Source organism: Python bivittatus, unplaced genomic scaffold, assembly GCF_059951505.1.
Source record: "Python bivittatus isolate LINGU-HERP-01145 unplaced genomic scaffold, Pbiv_v1 ctg000020_np1212, whole genome shotgun sequence".
Lineage (NCBI taxonomy): Eukaryota > Metazoa > Chordata > Lepidosauria > Squamata > Pythonidae > Python > Python bivittatus.
In genome coordinates this window covers 91,652,338-91,672,908 of record NW_028277030.1, presented here as the reverse complement: position 1 = coordinate 91,672,908, position 20,571 = coordinate 91,652,338, and the positions used below count along the sequence as shown (strand labels likewise).

The following is a 20,571-nucleotide window of genomic DNA, read 5'->3' as shown; positions in this document are numbered from 1 at the left end:
CTGAATCCTAAGACCTCTGTTTTAGGTACAGTTGCTTGAGGAAGACAGTGAACAAAGTGAGAGAAATGTTTATGTTGACTCTATATTAAGGTGCTTACTTTGATGAACCTTTGATTGAAGCATCTCCTTTAAATGACTCATGAGGCTCTGCCATACCCAATTGACAAAAGGGACTTCTGCACATGTCCCTTTTGCTAAATGAGAAAATTCCTGCTTAGATACTTAGTCAACAGGCCTCACTGAGGCAGAGCATCTAGCCTGTATGACATAATGCACCCTGTTGAGGTAGATCCCTGCAGTTCTACATATCACTGCTCTTTATTATACAGAGTATGTGGAGCACAGTAAAATACTGTTGTGTCAAAATCTACACTTTTCAGATATTGATTCACTATTTTCTGCTAGATGATTCTGCATACATTTCCTTTGTATATTTGTTAATTTATGTGTGTTGTTCCATGATCACAAAATATAACAACTTGCAATTAGAAGTAGAATGAACAAAAAAAACAAAAAACAAAACAAAAATAAAAAACAAAGATAGTACCAATAGTAATAGGTGCCTTGGGTGCAATTCCAAAACAGCTGGAGCACCAGTTGAAGACCATCAGTATTGACAAAATCACCATCAGTCAATTGCAAAAGGCAGCTTTACTTGGAACACCTTACATCCTGCAACACAATCAAACAACATCTACCTATTCCAGGTCCCTGGGAAGGACTTAATAGATGGATAAAAATGCCAAACCCAGTCTAAACATCTGGCTGACTGTGTGACCAACCATAATAATAATTTTCTTGAATAATATGTAGGCCAACGAATAGTCTTAATACATATATAAAAAAATAGAGAACATTCTCAAACCTGACTTCCCCCTCGCCATTCATAGCAACACCTTTGCCTTATATGATAATACTGAATCACTACCCTGCCCATGGGACTGTTAGTTAACCCAAATGTATTGCTTAATTGGAAGCAGTAACAGACTTCATTTATTTGGGCTCCAAGATCACTGCAGACGGAGACTGCAGCCATGAAATTAAAAGACGCTTGCTCCTTGGGAGGAAAGCTATGGCAAACCTAGACAGCATATTAAAAAGCAGAGACATCACCTTGCCGACAAAGATCTGCATAATCAAAGCTATGGTTTTTCCAGTAGTAATGTATGGCTGTGAGAGCTGGACCGTAAAGGCCGAGTGCCGAAGAATTGATGCCTTTGAACTGTGGTGCTGGAGAAGACTCTTAAGAGTCCCCTGGACTGCTAGGAGGTCAAACCAGTCAGTCTTAAAGGAAATCAACCCTGACTGCTCATTGGAAGGATTGATAATGACGCTCAAGCTCAGATACTTTGGTCACCTAATGCGAAGAGAGGACTCTGGAAAAGACCCTGATGCTGGGAAAGATTGAAGACAAAAGGAGAAGGGGACGGCAGAGGATGAGATGGTTAGATAGCATCACTGAAGCAATGAAACTGAGCAAACTCAGGGAGGCAGTGAAGGACAGGAAGGCCTGGCACGATATGGTTCATGGGGTCACAAAGAATCGGACACGACTTAATGACTGAACAACTTCAGAATAGGTTTTGGGGAAAAAGTGTGGGCCATAACTGCTGAGAGGTGTCCATCTGTAGTGTAACTGAAAAGAACAATAGAAGTTGGATGAACTAGGCAGATAATTATAGCTAGTTGTTATAGCTGTTATATATGTTATATATAGTTATGAGCTTTTACTTTAATGGGTGGCAAACTTTCTGGGATTGTGATGAACAATTAGTACAACCTAGCCCATATGCTAACTTTGCAGAATAGAGGCACAGCTATACAGAATCCATGTAGCTGAGTTGGTTATTTGGGGGTGGGGGGAGACATCTGGATCTCTTTCTTACTACTGTGTTTGTTTTTAAGGACTGTTTGCCCCAACTTTAACATGACTTGCAGTAGCACAGGTAGTATAATGCTTGCTTTGTAAGTCAAAGGTTGCTGATGTGAGCTGGTTAAAAAAGGGTCGAATATGGGAAGAAGAGAACCATGTAATATAATTTTAAAGACGGAGGAGGAATAATAAGTTTGTAAGTGCTATAAAGAAGATCGGAATTTGCTTTTTATATCTTTTTCTATCGTTTTCTGCACTTTTTCTTTTTTCTATTTCTTAATTTTTCTTTATATATATCTTCATGTTTATCTTTTACCTATGTTAAAATCTCTAATAAAAACTGTCTGTCTGTCTGTCTGTCGAATGATTGCTGATTTGAAAACCAGTAGAAACTTTTTTGAAAAGTAGTTTTTTTTTCCTGAGCTTTATATTTTGCCCTTTGCTTTCTTCTTCTTTTTAGTGTGGTTCCACTGTATCACTGTTTTCCAGTCACCTTACAGAGATAGAAGGGTGTCACCCTAAGCTCCTAAATAGCCCTGAGATTCCTTCCTCTTTGAAGCAGCCAATGAATTGCTGTAGTTAGCCTGCCCTAATGTGCTCTAGCCTAATTGGACAGGAATACTTGAGGTTACAACAGGGAAATTGTGTTCAGAAGCAGAACAAAGAAGTGTGCCATGATGCTGCTTTGAAGATACCCTCCAGAAACAGTTGTCTGCCTGTCCTGCCTATGGGGCGAATGGGCAGTGCAGGTAAGCCCTTAATGTAAGGCAGCTTCTTAAATTCTTGTGATCTCATCCTGAAATACTTCAGCTAGGAAATCTGCAGTGTTAAGTTTAGCTAGGTAAGTAAGTAACAGCAAATTGAAATACAGTCTGATAGAAAATTTCCAGGGCTATATGATGGTGCACCTGGATTCAGAGAAACTCCAATCAATTAGCCCCCATTATCATCCTATTAATGGCATCCTTGCCAATAGGGTATATAAGAAGAGAAATCAAACAGCTTTAGCTATTTTCAGATCTGATTTTCAGTGCACTCTTGTTCACGAAAATCAGTTAAATATGTAGAGGGGCTAATGCACACTTTCATTTTAACCAAGATCTAATAAGAGTTAGATTGGTTAGATCTATAGCTCATAGTAGATTAGCTGTAATTACTGCCCAGTGGTACCATTACTAAATTCTTCATTTGTACAGGGGGTTGCATTGCACCAAGGAAGATTAGGGTCAGCTCTGCATTGCTTAAACAATTTGCCTGGTACGGCATTTGCTAAGATGAATGGAAAAAAGCAAAAAACAAAACAAAAACTCACGGGCATTGCAATGAAAGGGCAAAGCAGTAATCAATACATAGACTTTTGTTACTTGAGATCAGAAGGAAGGGTTTAGCATTCAGGCTAATGTAGTTTTATTTGGGTCTTATTTTGATAAACACCCTCTTTTTTATGCTTAAACTGAAGTCAACAAATATGGATATTTCCAAAAAACATGCATGTCTTGAACAGGACTTCTGAATAATTCAGTACCCTTTACTTAACTTGCTATGTCCTCATCCTGCTCTTCTCCCCTCTCTTCTCAGGATATTGTAATATGCCAGGAAATCTTCAATTAAACGTTCTCTTACATCTAAACTAGGAAAATGTGGTTAGGAGTTTCAGAATGAGCTGGGATTTTAAACCATGTTTTGAAATTGGTTTCAGATTTTGACATTTTCCCAACTAATAGGAAAGTATGGTTAATGGAAAACTTTGAGGTTAAGTAATTGCAATGCATTGAGTAGAGAAGGGACTGAATGCCATGATACAAAGTTGGTTTGTTACAGCTCATTAAGTCAAGGTGCTATTGTCTTAATTATTAATTTGGACTATTATGTTCTGAAATTTAAATGTGGGTGCTTTTTTTTGTGGAATATTAAACATAGTTAATGTTTGAGATTGCAAAGAAATGCAACAGAAGTTGTATTTTTAAATGTGCATTCCTGTAAGCTGGGTGATTCATGAAATATATTGATACATAAAATAATGCCCATCCCCTGCACTTTTCCTGGTTATCACTCAGAATTCTCTGGTGAAGAAATTATTTCTTCCACTCTTATGTTCTTGCAAGTCTTTTAAAAAAACCAGGATAATAAGCAGTGATTTAGGGAAGGAGGAACATAGCTCCAGGACTCCCCCCCCCCCGACCCTTCAGAGCAGGAACAGTAACTCAGATATTGTCCTTAGTTTGGCAAGGAGTATATTAGGTGCTACCAATGCTTTCAGGTTTTACTGTTAAATAGAGTATAGGAAACCAGAGAATGAAAATAACAAACAAACAAACAAAAAATGCTACATGCTGCTTTCCTTTTCTTTGGTGAGTTTCCTACCTCTTTCTAGCACTGTAAATGGTAACTGCTCTTTGCAAAATTATTTTAATTTCTAATTTAATGTGAAAGGCTGCATTTCACTGGCAGAAGATCTTTGCTAAGGCTTAATGTTATCTTCAGTAGATCTTATTTCTGCTGCACTATGTTTTGGATTCTAGTCTAATAAATTCATTGCTATTGTGGGATCAAAACGCAGGACACAAATGTAACACTATGTTATGTGCATACATGCGCATGTGTGCATACAAGCACATTGCTATGCACTGCACTTCAGAAAATTGACAGTGGCATTAGGTATGAGATAGGCACTCAGTTGCATGACAGAATATAGGCAATGCATGTACTTTTCCAAAAGCAATGCAAATTTCATGCCTATGTAACAACTTTTGTATATCTTTACTTGCATGATCAGATAAATAGGGCACAGTGAAAGTCAAAGCTGTTGTAGGCTTTAAAGCTGAGAGGATAAGATGGAGATATATGGAGCAGGGTCTCTGTCTGTATAGTTCTGTCATTTTCACTACAAGTTCTGCAAGAATTCCCCTAAAGCAGTGCTTCCCAAACTTTTTCCTTCATTACCCAAAGCTGCTTATTAGAAGGATGGCACTGGTGGGTGTGTGTGAGCGAAGGGGGGAAGGAGAGCACGATGCATGCAAGTGAAGAAAGGCTGGGGTGGGTGGGCGAGACTTACCCGAGAGACCTGTGACCTCCCCTACTGGCTTCCCCATTGACTTTGTTGTGGGAAGCTGGCAGGGAAGGATTTAAATGGTGATCATGTGACTGTGGGACTCTGCAACTGGTTGTAAAGTGTGGGCTGGTTGCCAAGTGCCCGAATTTTGTTCACGTGACCGCAGAGGTGCTGCAATGGCTGGAACTTTGAGGACCGATCATAAATCCCTTTCTTCAGCACCATTATAACTTTGAAGGGTCGCTGAACAAATGGTTGTAACTCAAGGAGTACCTGTATTAGAAAAACAGTATCATTGAATGATCTTTATGTCATTATAACAAATTACCATTAGTAATTTCATTGATTTTTATTTATTTTATTTTTGTTTATTTATACATTTATAATATATATATATAATTATATATTATTTATACATCACATTTATATAGCTGCCCATCTCACAAAGCGACTGTATGGGCAGCATACAATATTTTTCTCTTAATGGGAATACTTTGGGAGATTTTTGAATATATTTTAGTACATGCGGCAATCTTTAAGTCAATTTAAATGTCTCTGTTGTGATGGGTAATGGGTTTGTGCATCATTACCCAAACAAAAACCACTTTTACCCAATTTGGGGTAATTTACCCAGGTTTGGGAAGCACTGTTCTAAAGTGTCTTCACTTCAAATTGCTCCAGGCTCTGCCAGTTGAACACAAATAACAGCTGAGCTTTTATGGTTCTCCTTCATCCATTCTATATACACTAGTTATTTGAACTCCTTGTAGAAAAGTTTTTGTTTTAAATTTCTATTCAGTAGTAGTTTGAAAAATCTTGAGTGAAATGGAAAGTGTGTTAAAGTATCTAGGAAGTCTTTATAAATGCAATTATTATTGTGGGATTCTAGTCTCATGTTAATGTCTAAGAAATCCTTCTCTAGATTGTTGCCATCCAGAAAGGTTGAAGTTCAGTGTCATAATCCCCATCCTCCAGATGTCTACTTAGCTTCACTTGATTCCTAAAGCTTTGTCCTGATGCACAGGCAAAGCTGCCTTCTGTTGGGCAGATTTTTTTTTTTTAAAAAATCAGTCTATTCTTTATTTGGAATGAAATCTTTTTTTCCTTTTCTACTTGAAGTACTCATAAAACATATTAGACAATTACCCTCCACTAAAATATCAGGGATTTCATCATAGCAAATCTAAACTGCTTCATTTTGTTGCTTGTCAAAGGCAGATCTCTGAATGTGAGCGCTCTTTTACTTAATAAAGAGTAAGCTGGGCAAACCAGTTCTCTTTTAGCAAAACAATTTGGTTACTCTGAAGAGCTGCAGCCAACAGACTGCCTGATGGCTAAGTTAACTAAATTTCTTAATATTTAATCAGGAATGTTCTTGTGCCCCTTCCCTGCTTTTCTTTTAAGAATTAATCTACCTCTTTAGTATTTAAAGTTGTTTAAGTGAAAAGAAGGACAAGGGAGAATGCAAGAGGGCACGATGCTGCATTTTTTTTTAAATAGATGAAATGTTTTTTATCTCTCTCCTAAAGTAATAGCTAGAAAAATTAGAGAGCATTAAAAACCAACTATCAATAGAAATATGGAAGTGGAGATGAAGGCTCAGTGGTTAGAGAGGGAATAGCCAGATATGTTTTTTCATTTGCTTATCTTTTTTGCTTCTGCATGAGGAGACATATGCCATATGATTCTTTATTGTCCTAAAGAACTGTAAGGAAAGGTATTTTCTGAAGGCATTTTCTAAAGTAATCTTTTCCAACCTTTTCCCGTCTGGATGTCTTGGGCTACCATTCCTGTTGTCCACAGAGAACACTGAGGAGACACCCAGTAGATCTGGAAGGCTGTTCCAAAACCATTGAGTCCAGTGTGATAAACAAGTGTGGTCAGAAATAGCCTGCTTTTCCTTTCCTAGACATTTTCTATTTCCCTCCTACAAAACTGGAGAAAAGTGCTCATTATGATATAAAATTTTATTGCTGCTTACTTGGCCAATTTTTCCAAATGTGCCAATAAAAACTTTATAGCACCCTGTATCACTACATATTGTTTATCTTGCTTATTTTTGCTTTTGTCCTCAGTTCACATCTCTTTTCCTCTCCTGAAATCATGGTTTCTATGGAAACTAATTAAGATTCAGTGCTGTGTCTGTATCTGTGGCAATTAGAGATCTGCTGGGTACAGCTCTGAATCCGAGAGGCTAGAAGGAGTGTGACATGCATCCATTGGTCATCCCTCCAATTATCAACCGCAGTCATAGTACTCATCTCCAAAATTACTGTTTTGATGGCCCTTTCTGAAAGCTCTGCTGTAACTAAGATCTAAGATATTACAGGAGCATCAGCCAAACCGTTTTCACTTAATACCTCTTTGGTCTGGTTTCTCTCTTTTAGGGAAAGAGTGTTACAGCACATGCCTGCTTGCACAGGGAAAAATAGAGGCTTTGGGTTTAAGAGCTAAGGAAGTACAGATAGGTTTCAAATTACAGAGTGGGACCTCCTACTATATTGAACCATAATATGGTTTGTTTGATTTTGGTTTAGTGTTTACTATGAAGCCAGACATTATGGGTTTATACATTTATGGCTTTTATGGTGGAGTAAATAAAGAGTGGGCGCATTTGCTTCATAGCTCAGCTAGATGGGAAAATGTTCTACTTTAGCCTTTCCCAAGCTGATAACTCTCAGAATTTGTTGGAACTACATCATCCATAACTCTTAGCTACTTAAATCGATGGCCATGGGAGTTGTAGTCTTAGTGTTGAAGTATAACAAGTTTGGAAAGGTTGATTTACAGAACAAAGCTCTGGCAGTTTTCAGCAAATTACCCAACACTTAACTTGGACATTGTATAAATATTAAGGCAACATTCTTCAGCAGCATTTTAATTATGCTGCTAGGATCCCTGTCACATTATGACCAATAGATTTTTTTTTTTAACAAGTAAGGACATGATGGACTATGGTGTTGTGTGGAGCCAGAGAGATATTTTGTAAAACCTGTTTAATCTTCAGATCACCACATTTAAAATGTTATTGTGTTGGCTGAACATTGTGTGTGAAGTGACTGTTTTAAATCCTTACACTTCAGGCGAGCAGTATTGGAGGAGCTGACCTGTACCTGGGACAGCTGCCAATACTGAGTCTTAAAGAAAAACCTGAGGTATTCTTGAAGTGTAATCCTGGGCTTTGAATAACAGCATGGTAAGGAGATGTTTGCCAGGCATGGCTTACCTAGTAACTGTAATGCTTTAGGAAGCAGTGCTGCCAATATTGCCTGCCAGGCCTGTTCAGCTCTTCTAACATTTGAAGAGGGGCTCTCAGGAGTTGGTGAGTCCCCCCATGCTGCAGAAACCCCATGTTTTCTAGTCATTAGAGTGTTGGCGTGGGAGCAAATGCTGCTTCTCAAGCTGTATCCAAGTTCATTGATCTCACCCATGTCAGTTCTCTTTCTAAAAGGCTGATATACATCAATCCTGAAACTGAGACTTTGGTGTAGCACCCCTGAGGTCTGGCAAAAGTTAGAATGGGCAAGAATCTCTTGCTATAATATTAAAATTTCCAGCTCTGTCTTGCTTTGTAGTCTGAATGATCAAGGGAGTCACTGGATCTGATAGATATTACTTGTGCATCTTCCTGGGTACTGCTTATGCTTTACTTTGTTCTTAACGTGAAAGTTGAAGCACTATAGTTTCTGTTAAAGTTTATAGAAGAGTGTAGTTTCTGTTAAAGTTATATATTCTTTATATGCAGAATTTTCTAAGTTTGGTCTTTGGCAAGCAGGTAACAGAGAAGGATCTTTGCCAGAAACATGTATAAAGAAAGTATTTACTGTTTTCCCCTTGACCAGACATCATAGTATTTTTTGTATTGCCTTTCCCATGAGATCCTGGGCTCTGCTGTCTAACTTCTATACATCAATATGCCAACTTCCCTTTATTGCAGACTACTATAAATTTAAGTGCCATCCCATTTAGTGCTAATTGTGAGAATGTGGAATTTCTGCACAATCTCTACTGGTTCCAGTTGTTGATTATTAGTGTAGGGAAAGTAATGATAATAGTAGGATTGGACCAAAGACTTGTCTGATATGTTTACCAATAGTGGCTAATAGCCAGATGCCTATGGAAAACGTGCAAGCAGAATGTGAACATAGCAGAAATCTCCCATTTATGTTCTCTAGCAACTGATAGTCATAGGCCTTCTGCTTCTGATACTGAAGTAATCTGGAGCCATCATGACTGGTAGCTAGTGATAATCTAATCCTCCTAATCCTTTTAAAGTTATCCAAGTGGGAGGCATCACTACATTTTGTCTTAGCAAATTGACTTCCTTTTATCTATCATGAGTTTTTCACCATTCAACTTCATAGGATGACCCAGGGCCCTAGTCCTTTGAGGGAAAAACAAATATATGCTTTCTTACGCCCTGCATAATTTTGTACACTTCTGTCATGTTAATTTTATTTATATTTTAGAAGGATTATGATATTGGCAGTTTTTAAAATATTTCTTCCTAAATATTCCTCCATAAATTTTTCCTTTTTTTTTTTTTCCCCTCATCACAGCAGCACATTGCATTGATTCCTTCATTGGTTTCTCATCCACAAGATAGCTTTTCTGGTCAGGCGGCATTAGAGCAGTCATCAGTTTTGCCTTGGAGTTCAAGAACTCTCAAACAATAAGGTCTAAAACTGCATTTGTCACCTTTAGCAGACTCCCTAAAAGGTCACTTCATGCATAAGTATCTGCCCTTGTAATCCAACAATCCAATCACATCTGTAGCTGGCATTAAAAATAATTGCTTTACTTTTTATTTTCCTTGGTATGAATCATAAGTTCATTAAAATGCATTTGTATTTCTTGTGCCCAAAGATATTTGTTTTATTCTGTTTGTTTGGATAAGTCTATACATTTCTGATAGAATCCTATTTTCTTTTCTTAATGACGATTGACCCTGTTTTCAAACCACATTGGCAACTTCTTGTCCTTGATGGTACCTTTCCTGATTTAGTCTTTTTTCCCTAGAGTTTCTAATATTGTGGTTTTGAGTTTCTTCTAAAGGTTCTAGAGGGACTTGACTCTCTTGATTACCCCATTAAAATTTTATAATATAATCATACATTTTATGTATGGGGTTTTTTTTAAAGTCAATTAAGATCACCCACTAACTTACTTTTGTGGTCTGACATTTTTGCCCACAATGGTTTTGGGGATTTCTAGTATGATTTATTTATTTATTAAATGTATATGCCGACCATCTCTCCCAGAGGGTGACTGATTCTGTTAGCCTTTTTAATATTTATTAGTTTTGTTTACTATGATTTCTATGCTACTAGTTCCAGCAGCCTCTAAGTGATTGATATTCACTAATAAGGGTTAAAAAGAGTAAAACAAGATTGACCAGTATAATATTATGGACAATAGACACTCCACCAACTGGGGGGTGGCTAATCCTCATCACCTCCCAAATGTTCAAATGGTACCTTGAACAGCCACATCTTTATAGCCTTTCGAAAGTCCAACAGGAAGGGAGTAGTCCAGATATCTGGGGGCAGACTGTTCCAAGAAGGGGCACTGGCACTGAGGAGGCTCAATGGGACCCCCAACAAGCCTTCTCCCCCTGATTTTACCACATGGGTAGTTTTAGTTTGGAGAAGGCAGTCTGGAAGGTATCCAGGTCCTGAGCCATATAAAGCTTTAAAAGAAATAACCAGCATCTTGAATTTGGGACTCAGTACAGCTTCCCAAGGAGTGGAGTGCAGCCAGTACAGTTACCAAAGTAGAGGCATTATGTGGGGAACTTTGGTATAACTATCCAGGCTGCCTCACCAGCTGAAGCTTCCTAATGGCTTTCAAGGGAAGCTCTATGCAGACTGGATTGCAGTAGCCCAGTCACACCTGTTTGTTAGGCAAAACTATTAATAAAGATACCTATGAGAAATACACAAAAAGGCAGATTTCTTGTGAACTTTTAGAGTCTGATGCAGAATGAGGAAAAATGAATGCAATACTTTTTTATTCTGCTCTGTCACTAGAAAGAAAAGGAAGGAAGGGATTATTTCATTACAGAAATCTGTACAAAGGCATTGGGTTTTGGATTCTATAACCAAGTAGGAAAACCCAGTATCCAAAGCAATGATGTACGTCTATTTTTCAATCACTTGAATTTAGAACAATTAAATGAGCTTTGATTCAGATGAGGTTCTGACTCATTCTTTGTATATTCCTGGGTCTGGCAACAAAGAAGGAAAGGAATAATACTAGATTCAATTGCATCTCCAGAGAAGGCTGTGATTAGCTGATTGGAAAGGAATTTGGCCTGAATATCCAGTTGACATCCAATGGTTTTGGCCACAGTAACTGAATGTTAGTCAAGTAGAGTTCTGTGACTCCTCTGAAGACTGGCTGGAGACTTATGAAGGAGATAATCATTTACATTCTGGCTGTGATCCTGAGCACACTTATTTACAAGAGAAGCTCATTGATTTCTGCTGGATTTTGAATCTACAATAGCTAGGAATAAACATTTTCAGGAATTGAGGTCACTGAATAGGCATAATTCAGGATAAGTCAAGTTAATGTTTAAATTTGTGCAGAAAACTGTAGCTAGTGTTGGTGAAATAGCATTCATTATGTCTCTTTTTTAAAATGATTGTTTTCTTTGTAAGGTGCTAAGACAGTACTCCCTTCCACTTCCAGAAGGTCAACGTGAATGGCTCAAGATTTTGGCATCAATTTTCTGCTTAGGTAAGTAGCTTTAAAATGTTAACATCCTAAGTTAAACTGACATTCTCTTCTGTGTATTAATCAGTTTACACACTGAACTCCATAAGCAAAGTACCCCCCCTCCCCAAATACACAGTAACCTTGCTGTATCTGAAGTTAGTTGATGCTTATGCTGTTATATCCTATAATTATGCAAATCACAGTGACCATTCTCAGTTATATGCTAAAGAAGTATCATTTCCCCCAGTTTCTCTTCATAGAGCATGGTCAAGAAAAATGCCCAGTGGCAGATACTTCTCTGGGGCCATCTTAAGTGACCCTAAGCCACTTAAAGTAACAGAGTCTGCTTGAAGCATCTGGATATATTTGTTACATAAGCATCATTCTTAATGTGCCTGATGCTTGGGAAGAGTGGTCTGGACTGACTGCATTGTACTGGGCCCTGGTGATTTATGTTTGTTCATTTCATAACTAGGCTAGGACAGACATCTGGCAAGGCAGTTCCCGGGCCCTGCCAGGCCTCTTGTGTTTTGCATCCTGTCCCTCTTACCATTGGGCACAATCAATCTGACAATTAACTGATGCCAGTCAATCTTAAAGGAAATCAACCCTGATTGCTCATTGGAAGGATCGATAATGAAGCTCAAGCTCAGATACTTTGGTCACTTAATGCGAAGAGAGGTCTCTTTGGAGAAGACCCTGATGCTGGGAAAGATTGAAGGCAAAAGGAGAAAAGGACGGCAGAGGATGAGATGGTTAGATAACATCACTGAAGCAATGAGCATGAAACTGAGCAAACTCAGGGAGGCAGTGAAGGACAGGAAGACCTGGTGCAATATGGTTCATGGGGTCACGAAGAGTCGGACACGACTTAACGACTAAACAACAATAAAGGAAACATAAGAATTATGGCTCCTCCTTTCTTCCCAGAACGCAGCTGAAAAAAGCCTTCCTTGTTGGTTATAAGATCAATTAAAAACACTGGAAAAAGAAAAAAAGTGTCATGCATGCCTGTGAATGTGTAGAGTTGTAGATTTGTCCTTTTTACACATGGACAAATTTTGTGCAGAGAGAGGCTGTTGGTGTATGGAAGTGAGGGAGTGAGATTGTATGTTGTTGCCTAATAGGCAATGCAGCACTTTGAAGAATTCAGAAAAAGCACTATGGAGAAGATGGGTGTGAACGGAGCATGTTCGACAGCTCTTTAAAGCAGCCATGTCTCCTTCTGGGACTCCAGAGCTGTCTTCTATCATTGACAGACAATCCCAAGAAACAATGGAGCAGTTTTTAAGAGTTTCAGATGGGTGCTATGTTCATGTCTTTCCCCCTGCTCCAAAACACCTTTATGGAATTGAATTCTCTTGTTTGCCTCCAGGATAAAAGCAAATCATAGTGTCTGCATTTTATCATCTTGGCAGGTGGCGGCAGATGGTTGACCTTGTGTGGGCCAACATAATACTTGGATGGGAAATCACTAGGGAACATTGGGAAATTAAAAAAAAAAACAATCTAGAAAAAGGCAGCGGCAAACCTCTTCTGTAATGTGGTCAAGAAAAGGGCATATAGTAAAGACCTGAGGCATCTTTACCTTTTTTAAAATACTGGATCAATTTATAAACAATTTTATTCCCCTCACTATCCCATTCCTTTTTTTACTATTAGTCATGATTAGCTCTGTTTAACCATTAGGGATAGGAAAGGGGTGGAGCCTTACTAATTAGAATCTCTTACAGAACAACTATACATTATAACTGTATTTTCTTATATTTGTGATATTTTATGGGAAAGTTTGTCAAAATGTTGGTTTAACTGGTAGTTAGTTATACTGCCAGCTATATGATTATTTATTATAATTATGAATGTGTGGTGGATATTTTCAAAATCCTAAATGCCAGAACTGAACTGGACTGATTTGGGAGAAATGTGGATTGAAGCAGGAGTCCTCCAAAGCAGATAGAATCTGAGCCCTCCCAAAGATTTATTAATGATGCTGTTAGTGAAGTCAATTTTTTTAAAAAAATTCCTAAAGGTATACAGTGGGGCAAAAAAGTATTTAGTCAGCCACCAATTGTGCAAGTTCTCCCACTTAAAAAGATGAGAGAGGCCTGTAATTTCCATCATAGGTATACCTCAACTATGAGAGACAAAATGGGGGAAAAAATCCAGAAAATCACATTGTCTGATTTTTAAAGAATGTATTTGCAAATCATGGTGGAAAATAAGTATTTGGTCACCTACAAACAAGCAAGATGTCTGGCTCTTACAGACCTGTAACTACTTCTTTAAGAGGCTCCTCTGTTCTCCACTCGTTACCTGTAGTAATGGCACCTGTTTGACCTTGTTATCAGTATAAAAGACCCCTGTCCACAACCTCAAACAGTCACACTCCAAACTCCACTATGGCCAAGACCAAAGAGCTGTTGAAGGACATCAGAAACAAAATTGTAGTCCTGCACCAGGCTGGGAAGACTGAATCTGCAATAGGCAAGCAGCTTGGTGTGAAGAAATCAACTGTGGGAGCAATAATCAGAAAATGGAAGACATACAAGACCACTGATAATCTCCCTTGATCTGGGGCTCCACACAAGATCTCACCCCGTGGGGTCAAAATGATCACAAGAACAGTGAGCAAAAATCCCAGAACCACATGGGGGGACCTAGTGAATGACCTGCAGAGAGCTGGGACCAAAGTAACAAAGGCTACCATCAGTAATACACTATGCCACCAGGGACTCAAATCCTGCAGTGCCAGACGTGTCCCCCTGCTTAAGCCAGTACATGTCTGGGCCTGTCTGAAGTTTTCTAGAGAGCATTTGGATGATCCAGAAGAGGATTGGGAGAATGTCATATAGTCAGATGAAACCAAAGTAGAACGTTTTTGTCTAAACTCAACTCGTCGTGTTTGGAGGAGAGAGAGTGCTGAATTGCATCCAAAGAACACCATACCTACTGTGAAGCATGGGGATGGAAACATCATGCTTTGGGGCTGTTTTTCTGCAAAGGGACCAGGATGACTGATCCATGTAAAGGAAAGGATGAACGGGGCCATGTATCGTGAGATTTGGAGTGAACACCTCCTTCCATCAGCAAGGGCATTGAAATGTGGCTGGGTCTTTCAGCATGACAATGATCCCAAACACACCACCCGGGCAACGAAGGAGTGGCTTCGTAAGAAGCATTTCAAGGTCCTGGAGTGGCCTAGCCAGTCTCCAGATCTCAACCCCATGGAAAACCTTTGGAGGGAGTTGAAAGTCCATGTTGCCCAGCGACAGCCCCAAAACATCACTGCTCTAGAGGAGATCTGCATGGAGGAATGGGCCAAAATACCAGCAACAGTGTGTGAAAACCTTGTGAAGACTTACAGAAAACGTTTGACCTCTGTCATTGCCAACAAAGGATATATAACAAAGTATTGAGATGAACTTTTGATATTGACCAAATACTTATTTTCCACCATGATTTGCAAATAAATTCTTTAAAAATCAGAGAATGTGATTTTCTGGATTTTTTCCCCCATTTTGTCTCTCATAGTTGAGGTATACCTTTGATGAAAATTACAGCCCTCTCTCATCTTTTTAAGTGGGAGAACTTGCACAATTGGTGGCTGACTAAATATTTTTTTGCCCCACTGTATTCTTTTGTCCTTCCATTTTTATTTTTTACCTGTGTCTGATGTAGCCATTCACTACATTGATTTTTTTATTTCTGAATTATTTTCCCAACTCTCCCTAAAAGCTCTTTGAGTCCAGAATAAGGTTGGATTCACAGAATTAGAATGCTTAGAATGATACATTTTGAAATGATGTCTTGATGGTTTTCTAGATGTATAACTTCTATCCTGGTTTTGTTATCTTATTGCAGGATGATCTGGAAACTTGCTTTATCGTTGTTTCTCATGTCCACTCTGGTTCAAGTGATAGAACCCAGGAAAAATCGTCCTGCGGGAGCCATTCCTTCCCCTTACAAAGGCAGCAGAAGTAACAACTCTGAGCGGAGGCAACATCTGAACAAAGAAGTGCTGGCCTCCAGCCAGGAGGCCTTGGTGGTTACAGAGAGGAAATATCTGAAAAGTGACTGGTGCAAAACCCAACCCTTACGGCAGACTGTCAGTGAGGAGGGGTGCATTAGCCGCACAATTATCAACCGCTTCTGCTATGGCCAGTGCAACTCCTTCTATATCCCCCGGCATGTAAAAAAGGAGGAGGAATCTTTCCAATCATGTGCTTTTTGCAAGCCTCAGAAGGTCACCTCCTTCACAGTGGAGCTAGAGTGCCCTGAACTGGACCCACCTTTTCGACTTAAGAAGATCCAGAAAGTCAAGCAATGCCGATGTATGTCTGTGAACCTGAGCAGTTCAGGCAAACAACAAAAGTGAGGGCTGGTAGCTGACTCTTCCTAAACCCTTTCTTCAGATATGAAACTGGCTGGCTGTTTTTCCTTGACTCATTTTTGGAGCATTTCTAGAGCAGTGTTCTTTGCTTTGTTTGCCTACTGGAAATAAAGGCTGCTATGAGCTGATCAAATAAGAATGCCATCCTTATTATTACCAAAACAGCTATTTCACCACTGGGCTTGCCACTAAGTGAGGAGCCATTGTCTGATGTGAGAGTGAACATTTTGGTGGCCAGTGATATAAATCCAATAATTAACTCTTCCTTCCACTGTGTGGAAATCCTTTTGGCTTTCACTTCACGCTTTTGGATGAATAATGGCTGAATTAAGTATTCATCATTTTCCTATTTCAGTCTCGGTTAACATTTTGCTTCATTTCTGATGCTTAATCCTGTCTTCCTTGGGATGGATACAGTTAGGAACAGCAAAGGGAAGCAGTGATCTGTCTGGCCTGATAGATAAGACTTGTGTGCCTTTTAAGCAGCCTTATCTTCCATGGATATATCAGCTTGCACTTTCCGATGAAGAGACTGAAGTGGATTTATACCCATTTTCAGCCATTGTCTCAAGTACAGAATTCTACAGCAATGCCTCACTTGTCATGTTACAGCAAATTGTTAAAGTTTTTATGATAGACATAAGCATGTATAATTTGTGAGATGACTAAGTATTTGAAGGGCTGAGATAAGTCTTAAACATGGGACCAGATTATCCTTTACAGCAGAGAGGGTTTTGCTAGTGTTAAATTTCCGTTGATTTAAACCTTCCTTCCCAAGAGTCATTCTTGTGCATTTATCCTCATCTATGTTGAATGACTACATTTGTGAAGGAAAACAATATTGTGTTTGACTTATTAAAACACTGTAGCATGAAGCAAGCAAAATAATGTCTTTTATCTTTAAATTAACTCCTGTTTCCTGTATACAAAATTGCATCTATGTAGGATAAAATTTAATGTATGAAGGGACTTGATAAACTCAATTAATACAAGGCTGCATGTTTGGTTTTTGCATGTTCCAAAAGTTACCATTTAGATTCCTTTGAAAATTTCTGGGTAACACTGATGGTGACCCATTGCATGGCTTGGAGTTTTGCATTTGTGATAGGTATAGCCAAAGTAATCAAATGTTCAAAGATGTTTTTTGCTACAAGTTTCCTCTGACATGATCAGAAAGGGTTAAACAAATATTTTCTTAAAGCTGCAAGTTGATGCCACCTCAAGGGCTCAGTGGCACAGTTCTCTATTATGCCAGACAGGTTCTTTTGAGAGGCTCTGAGTGACTGATCTCCATTAGGCTTGCCAATCGGTTTATGGGGATTGGCACAGGGAGTGGGGATTGCGTACGTATGGGGGCCTTAGAGTTCGGTCCCTCAACGTTACCCAAGAACAATATCATGTTTAGAAAAGTACAGTAAAGAAGGCTGAGGCTTGCTTTGGTGGTTTTAACGACCATAACTTATGATTTCTATCAGAGCTAATATTTAGGGAACTAGTTAGGACAGCTGTATTTTTATGTACAGGCTTGTTGCCCAGGACTGCTGCTTCTTGGAGAAAGAGAACATAACATTTGGTTCCTATTATTAGGGCTTGGTTAAAAAGAAACTGTTCAAGCAATAATGTAGGATGACTATTCAGAGACAGCTCTATATTAGCCTGTCACAAACAAACCAGATTTGCTACAATAGTGGAATACCGTTTGGTTTGGTTTATAAGAGTTGAGTTGACGTTGTAATAGTTCATACTATTTAAGTTTTGTTTTATAAATGAAAATGAAGTGGAATAAATGTTATAAATATAACATAATTATTTTTAGGTGTATTATTGTTAAATTATAGAATAAAGATACTCTAGAGATATATGGAATTCATGTATATTTGTTTCATGTATATATTCGTAGAGCTTAAGTTTAACCTTTGTTAGGAAACTTCCACTTAATTTAAATATAAAATAATTAAAATATCATAGAGCCACTATGGAATATTTCATATAAAAGCAACATATGCATAGCTGAAGATAACCAGTAAAAGCCAGCACTCTGGTATGTATGGAAAATGTGAATGTAATACACACACATTAGTTTCCAATTTTCTATTATATCAGTGACAGAGAACTTTTGACCCTCCAGCTTTATTGCATGTCAACTTCCATCAACCCCAAGGATATGACCGTAGTTGAACAGTATGTCAAGAATTAAAGGTTCCTTGCCAATGCAACTTATGTATATGTATAATATATATAACCTCAATTCTTCCAATAAACTGGGTTTATTGATTGATGTTTTGGAATGGATGAAAGTAAACTGAAGAGTATCATGATTGTTCTACTCCAAACGAGTAATTGTAAGTACACAGTCTTCAACATAACAAACATAACACCTAGTTAACTTTATTGTTCTCTTTTGGTAAGAAGCAGGAACTGTTTTCATTTGAAGATATTATGTTAAGGGAAACAAATGAAGGAATTCTTTCATTACGATAACTAAAAAAAATGGGCTACTGAATTTTCTTTCTTCTTTCTAGGATCCCAACTATGTTCCTCATTGCAATGTTCTATATTCTTTTTTAGTGAAATGTGTAGGACTAAGTATCAAAACAGTATTATCTTAAACATGATGTGGAACAATAAACAGGTACGTATCTGACAGATCTGTGTTTTGGGGTCAAAATTAAACATGTCCAAAAATATGAACAAGGATATTCTGCCAATAACAGCAAGAGTGCTCTAATTCAGCAAATCAATATTTTTCAGCTCCACAAAAAAGTCTTGCTAGGTACTCTTACATGAAGGTATAGGCACTTACATGAAGTTTTTCTTCTGTAGAAGCTCTGCTGGACTGGATCCAATTTTAGTTCTAGTGCTCCTCTAGTGATACACTGAAATCAGAGTGATTCACCTTAGATATAACCAGAGTCATCATCCAAATTAGGCAACAACCAGTCCTGATGTCAACAACTGGTTCCTTGTGGCTCCTCCTTCTCCAGCTTGGCAGAGTTGCTGGATTTTGCCCAGTGTGGAACTGGATTAGCCTAATTCCTGAGCTCTAACAGGCTGTTGTCAAGTGGTAATGGCTGTAGACAAGGCAGCCAGCAGAGTTATAAACAGGCCAGAGATTAGCAACCTGGGCTGAGTGTTGGGCATCATGAAGAGTTCTTCACTCAACCTGGCCTGCAAGAGCTGGACTGGCTAGACACATCCTTGGGCATAACTGCCTTAAACTCATTGATTGCAAGGATTTAAGCCTAGTTTGGTTAAATTTGAATCCAAACCACTTTATGTTCTTCCTAACCTGCTGCAAATCCCCTGTATTCACAGCATTATTCTTTGTAGCCACTACTACTTTTGAATTTGTGATCAAAAGTGTTGCAATGAATTATAAAGGAACTGCTATTGCTATCTTCTCCAACCTGACACCTTTCAATTGTGCTGCAACAGCAGCTTCTATGGTTTCCAGACAATGGCCTTTGGAATGGGGATTGCATAAATCTATGTAGAAAGCTGGAGAAGTCTGAACTGCTGGCTGTAATGCTATTCAGTACTATTTAAAGCTTATAGACAGATAAACCATTTATTCTCTTGCTAACTCAAAGCTCCTAGTACTTTTAAGACATTAGCCTGCCATCTGGTGGCAGATAGATTAATCTGTCAGCTACAAATGGTCATATTATTCACAGATAATATCAATGCGAAAATAAGTCAGCTTCTTGTCTTGGGTAGACTTTCAGTTCTACTGCCAGTCTTCTTCTATTGTAAGATGATCTTACTATATCCAACTTTTGAATTTTCAGTAGACAGTAATGATTTGGAATAAGAGCTGGAGACTAAGGGTTATTTGCAAACATAAGAATATAAATTATTGTCACTAGTTTGGGATGTATAAAACCATCTCTAATTAACTTTCCCCCCATTGTTCTGGGCTTCTCCTCCTGGCACCATACATTGCTGTGGTGAGGTAAGAAAGAAACATGATACAGTTAACCTTTAAAGTCAGTAGAAACCAACTAATACAACCAAAGCATGGATTGCATTCATTTGAAGAAAGGGCAGATGAATGTCATCTGATGCCACTTTTTAAAATAAGCCATGTCATACAGATCACTTACGACCAATCAACAAAAGATGATGCTGTTTTGCATTGTAATGCTTGTTTAGAGGTTAGAAATGAATGGGGCTCCTTTTTTCTGGCAAGGTTCACATTACCTTAGTTAAATCCTACTGGCATCCATATTTCAGTAGTGGGTGGGACTAAAGCCAAAATGGATGCGATTCTTACAGTTGTCTGGAAACTGACAATGACAAAGTTGCTCCAGGCATTCTACTACCCCAGCTTGTGCAAGATTTTCTGCACCAGCTTTCAGTCTAGGAGATGGGATTACCGTATTTTTCAGTCAATAAGACGCCCCCATGTACAAGACCCCCACTTTTCCAACCCAAAATTAAGAAATCAATATTTTAAAGAGAGTGCAGAACACATTTTTATTTAGTAATTAGTTAACATTTACCTGATACACTCGGTGGGAGGAGGTCCAAACCGTC

At 38.5% G+C, this 20,571-nt stretch overlaps 1 protein-coding gene across 1 annotated transcript in view; it reads left to right on the top strand.

Annotated features, from left to right (window-relative positions):
• Nucleotides 1-18,294, top strand: part of GREM2 (gremlin 2, DAN family BMP antagonist) — a 34,616-nt gene extending 16,322 nt beyond the window's left edge. The window contains exons 2-3 of the mRNA XM_088143944.1: nucleotides 11,588-11,666; nucleotides 15,507-18,294. Of these exons, the coding sequence (XP_088000070.1) occupies nucleotides 11,632-11,666; nucleotides 15,507-16,020 (549 nt within the window). The 5' untranslated portion in view covers nucleotides 11,588-11,631 and the 3' untranslated portion in view covers nucleotides 16,021-18,294. The remainder of the gene's footprint in view (nucleotides 1-11,587; nucleotides 11,667-15,506) is intronic.
• The last annotated feature ends 2,277 nt before the right edge of the window (nucleotides 18,295-20,571 follow it).